Raw genomic sequence first — 15,322 nt, 5'->3', positions numbered from 1 at the left:
GCCCTGCGGCTCGGCTGCCGCGGCGTCCTGGCAGCGCGGCGAGCGGGTCGGCGGCGGTGTCGCAGGGCGTGTCACGAGGTGAGGCGGGGGCTGCGCGCGGGCGCGGGCGAGGGCGCGGGCGCGGGCCGGCGTTCCCTCCCCGCCGCGGCCGCGGGCCTCTCCCGGAGAAGATGGCGGATCGCGCGGAGATGTTTTCTCTCTCCACCTTCCACTCGCTGTCGCCGCCGGGCTGCAGGTACGCACCGGGCGCCGCGGGCCGCGCGGGCCCTGCCCTGCCCGCGGCCCCCGCTGGCCGGCCCCAGACTCCTCCGACCTGTCCTGCCACGGCCCCGGCGCCCTGCAGACCCGGGCCCCGCGCTCGGGCCCCGGAGCTCCGACTCCTGCTCCCCGCCCCCACCCCTCGGTTCAGCCTCTCCATCTTTGCCGCCTGTCGTCCAGCCCGGGTGTCCCCCCTCCCATTTCCCGCTGGGACGCTGCGCCGCACCCAGCTGGGCAGGATGCTGGGAACACCCTTTGAGCCTGGCAGTGTCCTTTGGGCCTTCAGGGGAGGCCCCGACCTGGCCGGTAGGGCCCGGGCAGGAGAGAGTTGAAATCAAGCCTGGAGCCCTGCGGGCAAGGACTGGGGTGCGGAGGGGGCTGGACCTCTGGGTTTAGGCCCGCCCTGAGCAGGAGAGGGGGAGACAAACAGGCCGGACCCTGCTCCCGGAGCAGCTCGACCCCTCCCTCTCCTGCTGCTGCTGCAGCCTCAGCTCCCCCTCCCCCCCTCTGCTCAGGCTGACTCCCCTGAGGCTGAGGCTGTGACCCAGAGGGGCCTGGAGCCGAGCGTGGAGGGAGGAGGGGTGGGAGGGGGTTGGGGGAGGGTTGGCTCCTCCGGGCTGGACTGGCTCAGATGGGGGAAGGGATCCTCCGGAGAGCGGAGCTTGGGGGTCAAGGTGACGGCAGGATCTGGGTCCGGGAGTTGGAGGCTCTGGAGAACGCAGGGCCTGGGAGCTGGAGGTCTCCCTCGGCCCCTCCTCAGGGCCAGCTCCCAGGCAGGGAGTCCAGGGTTGGTGGCTCTCTGACTTCAGCCTCCTCTCCAGGCCTCCCCAGGACATAAGCCTGGAAGAATTTGACGACGAAGACCTGTCTGAGATCACCGATGACTGTGGCCTGGGCCTCAGCTACGACTCAGATCACTGCGAGAAGGTGGGGAAAGAGTCGGGTGCACAGAACCAGCCCAAGGAGGCCCTCACTTAGGCCCTGCTTATCATTCACTTGGGGTTTAGGGTGGGTGTGATCTCTGATCGCCCCCCTCTTTAGCCTCTTGGCCTTGGGGTTTCCTTGGAATCCAAATTCTCTTGTTCCAACACATTGTAGGCCCTCCACCAAGGGGCTCTCTAGCAGTCCTCCCCGACCCCAATCAGCTGACTAGCCTGGGGGAGGGCAGGTGTTCCTTTGCTTTGGGTGCCCTCTGTCCTCAGATCACTTCCCGCAAAGATCTAACCCCTTCCAGCTGTCATCTCCACCTGGTCGCCTCCCAGCCCTGTCCCCACCTCTGCAGCTTCCATCTATCTGTCTCATGTCTCCACCCCAGAAACCTTTTTTCCCCCTACCTCCTGCTGCTCCCCCCACTCCACATTTCTGTTTTCATTCATTCAAGAATTTCTGAGCAACTCCCTGTGGCAAGTGCTGGGGGTTTCCAGGTGCTGGGAGTGGAACAGCACAGCTGCCCTCAGGAGCTTGCAACCTAGTAGGGAGAAAGACACGAAAGAGACAATGGCTGTCCAGGTGTCCAGGGTGGGATTCCAGCAGGGACACAGGGTCGATGAGGGGGAAGGGAACCCAATCCAGACTGACATTTCCAGAGGAAATGTCAACCACGTCCTGAGGTTCGCAGGAGCCAGGCAGATGGGGTAGGTAGGAGGAAATGGAGGAGAGGCATTGCCAGCAGAGGGATTGTGCCAGAGGCCCTGGGGTTGGTACAGCTTGGTGAATCCTCAGAGTGCAGGCTGTCTCTTCCTTTACACATTCCTTTGCTATTTACTGGACATCTCCTGAGCCCTCGTTCTTGTTTTGGGGGGTGAGGTGCCTCAGTGTGCAGTATGGACATGACCCTGCCCTGGTGGGGCTTGCAGTCTGGTGGGGGAGACAGACCAAAAGCCACGTACAGTAACTGCAAATTGCGTTAAAATGCTATGAAGGAAACAGTGTTGTGCGGAATGTGACGGGGTTTGGGGAAGATATGAAGCTAGAAAGTGAGTTGGGGCCACTCTGAGAATCTCCATCATCCAGCCTTAGCAGTTTGTGCTCTTCCCAAGAACTGGACTGATTCCTACGTATCTTACGCAGACTTTCAGAACCGTCACTCTGTTGATGGGGGCAGACTGAACTGGAAGGGGCTCTCCTTTGACTTGCTGCTCCCTGCTTTCCCCTTTCCTGTCACCTGGGATGCTGGGTCACTGCTGCACCCTGGCCCAGCCCTGCCCTCTCCATCCCTCTCTCCCTCCTGCAGGACAGCCTCTCCCTGGGGCGCTCGGAGCAGCCACACCCCATCTGCTCCTTCCAGGATGACTTCCAGGAGTTTGAGATGATCGATGACAATGAAGAGGAGGAGGAGGACGATGATGAGGAAGAGGAGGACGATGATGAGGAGGGCGATGGGGATGGCAAGGAGGGAGGAGGCCCTGGCTCAGAGGCACCTGCCCCAGAGCCCCTTATCCCCTCCCCTTCCCTGGAGGAGCCCCACAAGCACCGGCCCACTACACTCCACCTGACTACACTTGGTGCCCAGGTGAGCGCATGACCCACAGCACCTGGAGCTGAGCCTGGTTCACAGTACCTGGATTCTGCGCCCATGGCAGCTGGTCCCTCTCAGCCCTGGGAGTTGGAACCCCCTAAGCCTACTCTCTTGTCCCTCCACCCCAGGACTCCCTGAACAACAACGGAGGCTTTGCCCCAGTGCCCCCAGCCTCCTGGCAGGAGACAGCGCTGTGTTCACCCCCCAAGGAGCCCCTCAGAGGTGAGGGGTTGGGGGGCTGGCAGGGTTGAGGGAGGGGGAGGGAGAACGCGCTGGCTGCAGGAAGGAGGCCTGGCTCGTGGTGATGGGGATGGTTTCCACTGCCCAGCAGAGCTCCCTGGCCCCCTCCTGCCCACGGACGCGGGGCCTGGTGAGGCGCCGTCACCCGTGCGCCTGGGCTGCGACTGCGAAGGGAACCGGCCTGCGGAGCTCCCGGCGCCAGCCGGGGCTTCGCCCTCCTCGGATCCCGGCATTGAGGCCGACCTGAGAAGCCGCTCGAGCGGGGGCCACGGGGGACGTCGCAGCAGCCAGGAGCTGTCATCGCCGGGCTCGGACTCGGAGGACGCTGGCGGCGCGCGCCTGGGGCGCATGATCTCGTCCATCTCGGAGACGGAGCTGGAGCTGAGCAGTGACGGCGGCAGCAGCAGCAGCGGCCGCTCCTCGCACCTCACCAACTCCATCGAGGAGGCCTCGTCGCCCGCCTCGGAGCCGGAGCCGGAGCCCCCGCGGGAACCCCCGCGCCGCCCCGCCTTCCTGCCCGTGGGCCCCGACGACACCAACAGCGAGTACGAGTCGGGGTCGGAATCGGAGCCGGACCTCAGTGAGGACGCGGACTCGCCCTGGCTGCTCAGCAACCTGGTGACCCGCATGATCTCCGAGGGCTCCTCGCCCATCCGCTGCCCTGGCCAGTGCCTGTCTCCCGCGTCGCGCCCGCCTGGGGAGCCCGCGTCACCGGCGGGCGGGGCCCCGGAGCGCTCCGAGGACCCCGAAGTGACAGCGGCGCCAGGGGGCGTGGAGTTGGTGGACATTGAGACGTTGTGCGGGCCGCCGCCCCCAGCACCCGCAGCGCCTCGGCCCGGCCCTGCGCAGCCCGGGCCCTGCCTCTTCCTCAGCAACCCCACGCGCGACACCATCACGCCGCTGTGGGCCACGCCCGGCCGCGCCACCCGGCCAGGCCGAGCCTGCTTTGCTACCTGCTCGGAGGAGGAGGAGGAGGAAGAGGATGAGGAGGACGAGGACGATGCCGAGGACAGCACAGAGCCCCCGGGGGGCAGGGGCACGGGCCCTGCGCCACCACTGGACGCCTCGCTGGTGTACGACGCCGTCAAGTACACGCTGGTGGTGGATGAGCACACGCAGCTGGAGCTGGTGAGCCTGCGGCGCTGCGCCGGCCTCGGCAGCGACAGCGAAGAGGACAGCGGAGGCGAGGCCAGCGAGGAGGAGGCAGGGACTGCGCTGCTGGACGGTGGTCAGGGCCCTGGGGACGCCTCTCCCGACAGCCCTGACCTCACCTTCTCCAAGAAGTTCCTCAACGTCTTTGTCAACAGCACATCTCGGTCCTCCAGTGAGTGAGAGGCGGGGAATGGGGGTGGCCCTAGAGGAACAGGCGAGACTCCCTGGCCTTAGGTCCCACACAGTCCCCCAAAGTGCCCAGAGTGGCCTGAAGGCCTGGGGGTGGTCAGTGCTGGGCACCGTCTCTTACCTAGGACATCAGCCTGGAGTACCCCCCAGAACGCCCTCTGGGCAGTAATGGGGTGGGGGGGCCTGCTCTGCCCCCGGCCTCCAATGGGGTGCTTCTCCTTCCCTCCCTGACTCAGGACCCCTGCACCAGGCTGCTGAGGGGAGGGTCTTGGCTCTGGCCAAGGCCAGGCCTTCAAGTACTTTCCTCGCCCACTTGGAGTCACTACGTCTCCTGTCTCTGTCTCTCAGGCACTGAGTCCTTTGGCCTTTTCTCCTGTGTGGTCAACGGGGAGGAGCGAGAGCAGACTCACCGGGCTGTCTTCAGGTACAGCCTCCCTCCCTGCCACTGGCGATCCCTACCCTCGGTCCACAGACATCACGGGACACGGGTGGACACGGCCCAGGCGGTCCTGGTTCCCCCGCCCCCCAGTGACCTCTCTCCCGACTTCAGGTTCATCCCTCGACATCCGGATGAGCTAGAGCTGGATGTGGACGACCCTGTGCTGGTGGAGGCCGAGGAGGATGACTTCTGGTTCCGTGGCTTCAATATGCGCACAGGGGAGCGTGGTGTGTTCCCCGCCTTCTACGCCCACGCAGTGCCTGGCCCCACCAAGGACCTGCTGGGTGAGGCCCATCCCCAGGGGCAGGGGCAGCTTTTCCCCCCAGACCCTCCCCGCCACCATCTGACCTGGGCCCTGTGTGCCCCCAGGGAGCAAGCGGAGCCCCTGCTGGGTGGAGCGCTTCGATGTGCAGTTCCTGGGCTCGGTGGAGGTGCCCTGCCACCAGGGCAATGGCATCCTGTGTGCGGCCATGCAGAAGGTCAGTGTGCAGGCGGGGCGAACGCGGGCAGAGAGCCCACGTGGCAGCCACACCAGCACCACAGGCTGGCACAGCTCTCGAGGCTCCAAGGCCTCTCACCCCCTCTGGGGAGCAGCAGCTCAGTGGGGGGCACCCTTGGCCCTGAGTCAAGTGTGAGCAGACAGGCCTAGGGCAGGGCCCAGCAGCTGTGCCCATCACCTCTGGGTCTCTTGGCCAGCTCACCGGGGCCTCCACCTTCCCACTGGCCCCTCCTCCCCTTCAGCCCATCCTCCTCCTGCCTGAAAACTGAGACCAGCTCTCACAGCCCCTTCCCTGGGGTCATCTGCTCACTTGTTCAGTCACTCAGCAGACATTTGGTGAGCACCTGCCCATCTGCCAGTCCTGTGACTGAGGCTGGGGGGCAGTAGGGAGCAGGAAACAACCAACCCTGCATGCAAGAGCCCCCAGGGAGCTTGCAGGCACCAGGCAGTGAGGAGGCCAGGGCGGGTTGGGGGCTGTGTTGCTGCCACCTGAGGAACGGAAGGAAAGTGAAGCAGGCTGAGTGCAGAGAGATGACCAGCTCGTCCTGAAACCAAGGATCGAACGGTCAAGGCCGCTCACATCTTCCGGAATTGCATCTCACGCGTCTTCAGTGCCAAGCGTCTTCAAACATAAGCTAAAAAGAGCAGAGGCAAAGTTCTGCCAAGGGAAGAAAAAGAGGCCCTTATAGGCTCCTCAAGACCCTCTTCTCCCCCAACTTCTTCCTCAGATTGCCACCGCCCGGAAACTGACTGTCCATCTGCGTCCTCCTGCTTCCTGTGACCTCGAGATCTCTCTTCGGGGTGTCAAGCTGAGTCTGAGTGGAGGAGGGCCTGAGGTGGGGGCCTGGGGAGGCTGTGGGGGGCAGGGTAAGACCGAGGGACAGGACGGCAGGGACGTCCAGCGGGCAGGGGCAGGAGGGACCCCGGGCTGCCGTCTGACTTGGATGCTCTGCCCCCTCGGCTCCAGTTCCAGCGCTGCAGCCACTTCTTCCAGATGAAGAACATCTCGTTCTGCGGCTGCCACCCCCGCAACAGCTGGTGAGAGCCTTACCTTCCCCCAGAGTCCCCAAAAGCCCCGAGTCTGCCCACACCCCAATCCCCACCCCAAGAGCTCCTCCTGCACTCACTTGGCGCCCGCACCGGGCTGGGCTGGAGATGTGGATCGGACGGGCTGCCTCCTGGTCTGGGCCTGACGGACACACAGACAAGGAATGCCAGGAACCTCCATGGGTGGTCTGGTGGTCATCTGCGTGGGCCCCAGGGAGCAGGCCCACAGAGGTGGGCGGGTTCTCCTGGGATTCAGGAAGGTAAAACTCAAAAGATAAGCGGGCAGTGGGGGGGCGGGTGTGGGTCTTCTCGGCAGGGAGCCGGCTGAGGAGATGCAGGGGCGCCAGGAGCTCGGGGGTCGGGTGTGAGGGAGCATCGAGGGGTGCCAGGGAGCTTGCATTTCATCCTGCTGGTGATGGGGCCAAGAAGGGTCCTTATGGAAGGGCGGGACGCAGGGTGACAGCTGGCTCTGGCTGCTGTGCGGAGAGGATGGACCCAGCTGCTGCCGGTCAGAGACCAGGTGACCGCTGAGGTCATCCGGGGCCATGTCATGACGGGAAGTGTGCAGATGCAAGAGGCACTTAAGAGCTGGGACAAACAGGCCCTGACTGGCTGTGGAGGCCAACCTGGAGGAAGTTGAGGGCGATGTCCACCTGGGTGATGGGTAGAGGGGGACCCACACACTGAGAGGAGATGGGGGATCCATCATAGACACAACGAGACCGAAGTGGCCACTGGTTACATGGATCTGGAGTTCGGAAGCGAGGCCTGGCGGGAAGGTACCAGATGGAGCAGGCAGAGTCCCGAGACCATGTGGTGGCTGAGACGGCCAGACTGTGGAGAGGAGAGAAAGGGGACAGAGCTGCTGGCACAGGAGCAGCAGGCGGGGGGGTGGGGATGCAGGCTTCCTCCCAGGCACAGACCCCCGCGCACAGGGTCCTGGTGTCCTCAATGAAGGAGAGAGGAGGAGCAACCACACAGACAGACCAGCCAACCAGGGGCTCAAAAGGACTGGGGCAGTGGGAGGAAGCAGGTACTTGTGGGCAGGCAGGACGCAGGGTGGGCACAATGCGGCCAGGACTGAGGCTGTGGCAGATGTGGGGGCACGCGGGAGTCGTTTGGACTCCCATGGTGAAGAGAACGAGGAGGGCTCTGTCTGCGGGCTGGAGGGTGCTGAGCCGTCTGCGTCTCCTTCACCGAGGACGGAGGGGCTTGGTGGCATCCACAGTTGAGAAGCTGCTCAGTGGGTGGGGAGCCGGGACAGCGCCAGGGCCAGCTCTGGGGCCCGGACACAGAGGGCTGCAGATGGCACTGCCGGGAGGGGAAGAACAGCTCCTGTTTCTCATCCATGGGAGAAAGATGGCCAGACAGGTTGGCTTGGGGTCAAGCTGGGAGGTGGGGGGAGGCTGAGGAGCTGCTGTTTCTCTCATGGAATTCCAGCTGTGACCGTGTCCAGCCTGGAGGCCTGAGCTCGGGGCATCCAGTTCCCCTCTGTTGAGAAACAAGGATATTAGTGCGTCCTAACACCGCTTACCCCAGAACCCAGCCCAGTCCCTCGCAGTGAGGAAGCACGAAACAAACGGTATTAGGCAAATGGTTAACTCATTTATCTCATTGTGGACTAGGGGCAGGTCAGGAATGCATGGGGTGTGCTGCGTTGGGATGAGGTAGGCGTTTGCTCCCTGCTGCCTTTGCTCCCAGTGCTGCCACAGCCCGGCTGTGTGTCCTTGGGCAATATACCAACCCTCTCTGTGCCTAGGTATCAGGACACCTACCTTATTGTGAGGTTTACATGAGTTAATAATATAAAGTGTTTAGGATGATGTCTTAGTAATACTTAGCAACATCTAACAAACACCATTGATTATTATTATAATTATTTGAAGACAGCATTTGGGACAGGTCTTGTGGTACGTTCGTGGACAACACAAGCACATTGTCCTGGCAATGACATTATGTCATGTGGCTTCCCATCTGGTGGGACCACAAAACCCCAAAGCCACGAGGGAATGGATCAGATCAGCCACAGTTTGGGGGGTGGGGATGGGGCGGGGGCCTGGAGTCTCATGTCACAGGACTCCGACTTCCCCTCCCTCTGGAGAGTAATTTTTATTCCTCTCGTGGATGAGAAGACGACAGGCAGAAATGAAACAGAGCTGGGGCAGTGACTAAACAAGCGGAGGGCCGGGGTGGAGGTGCTTCTGCAGTTGGATCAAGTGATGGAATCTAAGCGGGTTTAGCAGATGGAGGTGATGTCAAGCCCTGTGTCCGTGCTAGGAAAGTAGCTGTGAGTTTGCAGGGGCAGAGGTGGGGCTGGGTGGGCCCACAGGAGGAGGCCTGAGCAGGTCGGAGTTGGCTGGAGACACATGTCCAGAGGCCGCGGCAGAGGCCTTGCTCTGTGGTCCTGGGGCAGGCTCTGTGTGGGCCACCGAGCAGGGGCGGCACTGGGTCAGGGAAGGAAGATGCACCCACAGCGGATGTTCCAGCATGGGCCGGATGCCCCTGGTCGTCAAGGAGGTAACTTAGAACTCAAACTCCTTGTAAGTTCCCAGCACTGTGCTTGGGCTGGGACCAGAAAGACACCTTCAAATCTTAAAATCATGTGACCTCCACACTCCTGTGCCGTCCCCTCCCCCCAAGCCCTTTGTTCCTGCCTCTTGTCTCTGCATCACTTGGGGTCAGTGCTCTGACGCCCCCTCCACGCTGCCCTCCCCACAGCTATTTTGGCTTCATCACCAAACACCCCCTGCTGAGTCGCTTCGCCTGCCATGTCTTTGTCTCCCAGGAGTCCATGAGGCCGGTGGCGCAGAGCGTGGGGTGAGCAGGGTCCCTGGGCGTGGGGTGGGGATGCAGAACTGGAACCGGGGTATGGAGGTGGCGTGGGGAGGTGAGCAGGAGACTTGCAGGGGAGGTCGGGGCAGGAGAACCAGGTATGCTGAGTGGAGAAGGTGGGCGGTGGCGGGATGAAGTTTGGGGCAGGAGCCTGGGGGGTGGCCCCTGGGGACGGAGGTGGTGCAGGCACAGGGCCCAGGTGGGGCTGGGGTGGAGCACTGTGGTGTGGACGCAGCCACTGGGCCCGGAGAGCCGGGGGTCGGAGCTGGGCCATGACGTGTGGTGTCCGGGTGGGTGGGGGCTTGTGGAGAGCTGGGGGGTGGAGGAGCAGCCCCCAGTGGCTGGTAGAGGACCCTCTCCCCCCAGCCGCGCCTTCCTGGAGTACTACCAGGAGCACCTGGCCTACGCCTGCCCCACAGAGGACATCTACCTGGAGTAGCCGCCCGCCCTCTCCGCCTCCTGTCCCATCTGCTCTGGCACCGCCAGGGCTGGGCACGTCTCGAGAGGCCACCGTGGCTTTGGCAAAGACTGGATGGGGCAGGGGGGACCTTACGTTCGTGGGAGTCTTCGGGCTGGGAACCCTCGTCCTCCATCCCCAGGGCACGGCTGCGGGGGAGTAGAGCTCCCTGGGCTCCACTTTTCCTCTGACCCTTTCTCTATCATCCTCATCTGTCCCTCAGCCTCCCTTTCCCCTCTTCCTCCATGTCTCTCTGCCCATCTTTGTGCCTGCAAACCTTGCCCTTTGCCCTTTACTTTGGGGTCAGAATTTGGGGGGTGTGCAGGAAGGTGAGGCTCTAGGTGACGGTGATGTCAGTCTCCAAAATGATCCCCTCCTGCTCCTCCCCTGTAATTTATAAAGGAATTTTAATTTTTATAGTGAATCTCAAGGGATCATCCCATCCTTGACTACAGGGACAAAGAGAGGGACCTCCCACTCCCACCCCACGTGGAGCTCTGGGGGAAGCAGGGAGGGGTTCCCCGAAGAGCCTTGGGGAGATGAGGGGTGGTTCTTGATGCTCACCTGAAGCTCCCAGATGCTGCTAGGAGGAGGGTGCCCCCTCCGGGCCCCGTTACGCCGTCATCTGCTTTGCCGCTGCTAACACACTCCCGCAGTCCAGAGTGTATCTGCCCCGCCTCTGCCCCACGCTGTGTACGTGGGCCTTGCCCATGGCCTCAATAAACTCTCTGCTTGGTGTGACCTCGGCTGTTTCTAGGGGGGTTGCCGAGACGCAGGCCCAGGTGCCCAGGTGCTGCCCATCGCAGTGGGGACAGGGACCCCAGGGTAATGGGGTCGTGGGAATCAAGAGACATGTCACCCCTTCAGTGTTTTGCGAAATCGTGCTGGGGCCTCACCTGAAGTGCCACATCTGGAGGAACCCGTGGAGATTCTTCCCAAATCCACTGGGCTGGCCAGAGAGGACACTGAGGCCAGAGAGAGAAGGAGCTGGCCATGAAACGGGGATCCCTTTCCCATGCCCTGGGCGGGAACCGGCATGACTCAGGTCAGTGGGGGCGGGGGCGTGACCTCCTTGGAAAACAATCTACTTAGATCTTAAAATTGGTATTTAAAAAATTCTCAGGCCAGACGCGGTGGCTCACGCCTGTAATCCTAGCACTCTGGGAGGCCAAGGCCGGCGGATTGTTAGAGCTCAGGAGTTCGAGACCAGCCTGAGCAAGAGTGAGACCCCGTCTCTACTAAAAAAAATAGAAAGAAATTATCTGGACAGCTAAAAATATATAGAAAAAATTAGCCAGGCACGGTGGCGCATGCCTGTAGTCCCAGCTACTCGGGAGGCTGAGGCAGAAGGATCACTTGAGCCCAGGAGTTTGAAGTTGCTGTGAGCTAGGCTGACGCCACGGCACTCACTCTAGCCAGGGCAACAGAGTGAGACTCTGTCTCAAAAAAAAAAAAAAAAGAATGAAAAAATTCTCCACAGAAGAAAATAGGTGCCCTTAGATGATTGCAGATGGCCCCAGCTCCAAGGTGGGAGTCAGCGCCACCCGAGGGTGGGTTGTGTCCCTCCCTCTGTGCCCGGGACCCGTTTGCACCCGGCAGACAGCAGGTGCAGGCTGTGGAAGCGCGAGGGAAAGGGGGTACAGACAAATTCACTACGTCAGATCTCACAGGTGCTGTCTGTGAAAACCACACAGCCTCTGTGAGCCAGCAAACGGAGACAGAGCCGCGATGTTCAGAATCCGTAAGTGGCTCAGACCGTTAGCGCATGAGCAGCACAAGTTGATCTGAGGCCCCACCAAGAGACAGATCAGGGACACAGACCGGTCACATGATGGAAATGCAGCTTCTTGACCAGCATGCTGGAACATTCTGCTTGTTCAAGAAGACAAGAATATTTGTGAGAAAACTTTCCTACTAACTCAGGTAAAGTTGTAAAGAGGCAGATACCCCCCTTGAGTGTCTACATTTGAAGCTTCACCCACCTGTACGAGGGCATCCGGGGTGTGGCCCCCAGACCTGTGCAGCTGTGCTAGGGAGACTGTCACCACCTTCCGCCTCTGCGCTACCTCTCAGTCAGGTGGGAACGCTCCCTGCCCTCCCGCCGCCCTTGTCCAGCGCCCAGCTGGCCCCGCCTCCGCGTGGTTTGGCCCCGCCCTCCAATAGCTCTCCAGGGGTTTTGTACGGTTGGCCTTTCCCTCCGGGCTGGCCCTTAGGACGGCTGTTGGACATGCGGGTGCGTCCTTCACCTGCCTGCCTTCCACCCCGCCGGCTGCTCAGGTCTGCGGGAGCTCGGCCGCCATCCCAGGCTCGGTCGGTCCTGAGGTCTCCCTCCCTGGCGCCATCCCTTCTACCCACTCACTGGCCTCCGTGTGCCCAGGGCCCCTGCGCTCTGCCCCTGTGGAGACCACTGGGCAGCGGTGTGTGCCGTGCTGACCCTCCAGGTGCTGCCGCGTTCGGTACTGGGCGGCTCCTGGTGGATGCCACAGTCACTTCGGACTCACAGGCGCCCTTTCCCCTCCCACCCTGTTCATCTGTGTTCTGTGCTCTGCGTTTCCCAGTCACTGGAGCTGCAGGCCTCGGTGACCTTTGCCCTGGCCCATCACCCTTCAGTCTGCCCTTCGCTCTATTTCCCCCCATCCCAACCCCCGCCTGAATCAAACCACCTTGAGGGTCCTCCTGGGTCTTTGTGTCATAAACGGCGTCCTCCACGCTCCCTGCCTCCACCTGCGTCTGCGACTGCACGCGCACGTGCGCGCAGGCCGGGATTTTCGCACCGCACCTGGGCAGACGACGCTCTCTCTAACCCTGCTGCAGGCCCCTGTCAACCTAGAGGTCCCCAGGCCAGAAGTCACACACATGCTGAAGTGAAGGGTGGGCAAAAGTGTGTCAGGGAAGGAGGAAAAGCCAGTACCAGGCCCTTCCTTAAGGCCAGGTGCCCTTCCTGAACCATCCGCCTGGAGGACAGGAGCAGGAGCATTTAGCACCAGCTCTTGGCCCCACAGGTTGGTGGTGGCACCCAGGATTTTCACCCCCAGCCTTTCTGAGCAGCTAACGTGCCAGCTGGGAGGAGAATCACCAGCAAGTCCTGGAACCACCCACTGACAGCTGAGGTCCGAAGCCTGCACTCAGGCTGCTGATCTGTCAAAGGAGCAGCAGTTTTTATGTCCTCAAAAGAGCACAGGGAGCAAGACCCAGGACCAGGAAGTCTGGTGAATACCCTCCCCCCACCAAGTGGGGGGTCCAAAGGTCTTCTGAGCCTGGGTGAGGGTGATGAGGAAGTAAACGGCAGCCCCTGAAGGGGGACGCTAGGAAATCTCGCCCTCAGAGTCAGGGTTGAAGGTGCCACAGCCCCGAGACCACAGCCATGAGCTGGCCCCACCTGGTTTGCAGATGTGTGCACAGGTATGGTGGGGACGTGCAGGTGTGAGGTGGGGTGGAGGTCAACACGCAGCACAGGCATCTCCCTGACACCCGGGTCACGTTTTATGGAACTGGCATATGTCTCAGCATACAGCCCTTGTCAGCTTGTCTCAGGCCTCGGTTCCTGTCCTACAGCACTCGAGGTCACAAGCCTAGCATCACGCAATTCAAAGCCAGCCTGCACTGACCCAGGTGCTCCCTCGTACCTGTGAGTGGGAAAGAGAAGTCCTCTCACACAAACAGCTTTGCAGAAATGGGGACAAAACAACTCAGCACCAGGGACATCATCGAGAAGGCTGACTTGTGGTGCCCAATGCTTGTGTCCTCCACAAAGAAGGACCAAGCAACAAATAGATAACTGCACTTCCAGTGCAGTGTCTAGGGAGAACACTAGAATTCAGCAAGGAAGTGACGGAAACCCTCTGAAGCGTGGAAACTCAGAATGGCAGCACAGAGAGGGGAAGGGGGCACCAGCCTGGATTGGCCCAGAGCTGGAGAGCTCCCCACTGTAGGAGCAGGTGTGCAGGAGGTCCCCAGCGGTCCCCTTTGCCACCATGGATGCCTGCAATCCTAGCTACAGGAGAGCCTCACAGGCTTCACAGGTCTGAGCCCAGCATAGGGAGCTGCCCAGAGTCCCCACGGCCGCAGTACTCCAGAGTGGGAACTCGTGCCGAGGCCCCTCGCCCCCTGGGACCCGAGCTGCGGCAGCACATTGCCATTTTGAGAATGGAGCCACCGCTGCAGTGTATCCTGTCCCGGGGCCCGGCAGTCCTTCATCTCCACATGCCTGGCTCCCCACACCCATCACCCCACCACACTCACACAAAAGACCTGCAGCACCACGACTCCAACTGGGCCCAGCGGTACGGCCATGACCCCAGCACTTGCGCCCACACTGTGCCCTATGCCCTAAGAAACACAGGGTTCAGCACAGATGGGCTTCTGCCCCCAGGATTGGGGGAGCTAACATGCATGCTCCCAGGGCCTGAGAGCAGGCCCCTCGAGCCCACCACCAGCAGCAATCCCACCCCCAGCAAAGCCACACCACGGCCTCCACAAACATCCTCAGTCTAGGCCACTGAGGCGCTTACAGACGCTGCTGACATTGATTACAGCCAAAGGATTCACACTACACCACTGCACCCACCCAGAACCACAAGCAAAGCGTGCTACTCAACCAACACGATAGGTTGTACCTACAGCAAAAAGTCTTTCCCTACAAAAGCTACTCCATAAAACTGGAAAAGGTGACTGTTCCATTAGATGTGCAGATATCAATGTAGGGACACCAGAAACATGAAAAAGCAAGGAAGTGATACCTCCAAAGGAACACCATAATTCTCCAGTGACAAGCCCCAAAGAAAAAGAAATCTATGAAAGGCCCGAAAAGGATTTCAGAGTAAAGATCTTAAGGAAACTCAGCGAGACACAAAAGAGTACAGATAGACAATTCCAAGAAATCAGGGAAACAATTCATAATCTGAGAAATTCATAAAAGAGATAGATATCATAAAAAAGAACCAAACAGAAGTCTTGGAGCTAAAGAATCCAATGAATGGAAACAATTCCACTGTCAAAACTGTCTCAACCATTATTTGAGTTGAAGACAAAAAGACAACATTGCTTTTATTTTTTGTTTCCTTTGTGCAAATTTAGAGCAGACAAGAGCAGCTGTCCCCTTGTGTTTACCTGGTGCATAAGGGCCTGCTGGCTCCCTGCTCTTCCCATGTGCCACCCCGTGCAGATCCCACCTCTGCAGAACCCCACCGCTTCTATCCAGACAGAACCTGCCATGCTGGAGTGCATGACCTACAGTTCAGGCCTTTGGGGGATCCCGCGTGGAGCAGGGGCTGACTGACCATCCCTTAGGATTTCTGGCAGGTTTGTTCTTACTCAAGATCAGCTGAGGAATGTGGAAGAAGTTCTCAAGAAGGCTCAGCCCCACTGGCCACCACAAATTCTCCCCCTATCCTACTCCTTCCTCAGGAACTTTCAGGGAGGGACTGGCCTGGTCAGCACACACTGGGAGGTAGTCAGTGACTTGCCCAGTCAGAAGGGACAAAGGAGAGGAAGGAGGTCATGCTGTTCAGATGTGGCTCTTCCCCCAGGAGGGCCCATCTCCCAGGAGTGGGGGGCAGGGTGGGCACAGGTGGATCCCCAGGAAGCAGTCTCGAATCCTCCACCCCAAACACTCTGCACAGTACGCTGAGCCCATCTATGTCAGCTTCTGTGCTCCTGGACCTGTTCCACGATGACAGCAGGGACTCTGTC

General features: G+C 60.8%; 1 protein-coding gene across 2 annotated transcripts; it reads left to right on the top strand.

The window, feature by feature from the left end:
• Positions 1 to 157: 157 nt before the first annotated feature.
• MAPK8IP2 (mitogen-activated protein kinase 8 interacting protein 2) lies at positions 158 to 10,373 on the top strand. 2 transcript variants are annotated; one of them, XM_012648776.1, is made up of 12 exons: positions 158 to 235; positions 1,080 to 1,185; positions 2,492 to 2,770; positions 2,905 to 2,998; positions 3,108 to 4,340; positions 4,706 to 4,781; positions 4,908 to 5,080; positions 5,166 to 5,275; positions 6,024 to 6,131; positions 6,263 to 6,333; positions 9,061 to 9,159; positions 9,541 to 10,373. In XM_012648776.1, the coding sequence occupies exons 1-12, from the start codon at positions 171 to 173 to the stop codon at positions 9,611 to 9,613; spliced, it is 2,487 nt and encodes an 828-aa protein (XP_012504230.1). In that variant the 5' UTR covers positions 158 to 170; the 3' UTR covers positions 9,614 to 10,373. The 2 variants fall into 2 exon arrangements, with proteins under 2 accessions (XP_012504230.1, XP_012504229.1); XM_012648775.1 differs by lacking the exon at positions 158 to 235 and having other exon boundaries at positions 951 to 1,185; positions 3,105 to 4,340; positions 9,541 to 10,333.
• The last annotated feature ends 4,949 nt before the right edge of the window (positions 10,374 to 15,322 follow it).

The sequence above is a fragment of the Propithecus coquereli genome, unplaced genomic scaffold (assembly GCF_000956105.1).
Source record: "Propithecus coquereli isolate 6110/MARCELLA unplaced genomic scaffold, Pcoq_1.0 Scaffold294, whole genome shotgun sequence".
Classification (NCBI taxonomy): Eukaryota; Metazoa; Chordata; class Mammalia; order Primates; family Indriidae; genus Propithecus; species Propithecus coquereli.
This window is presented reverse-complemented; position numbering and strand designations above follow the sequence as displayed.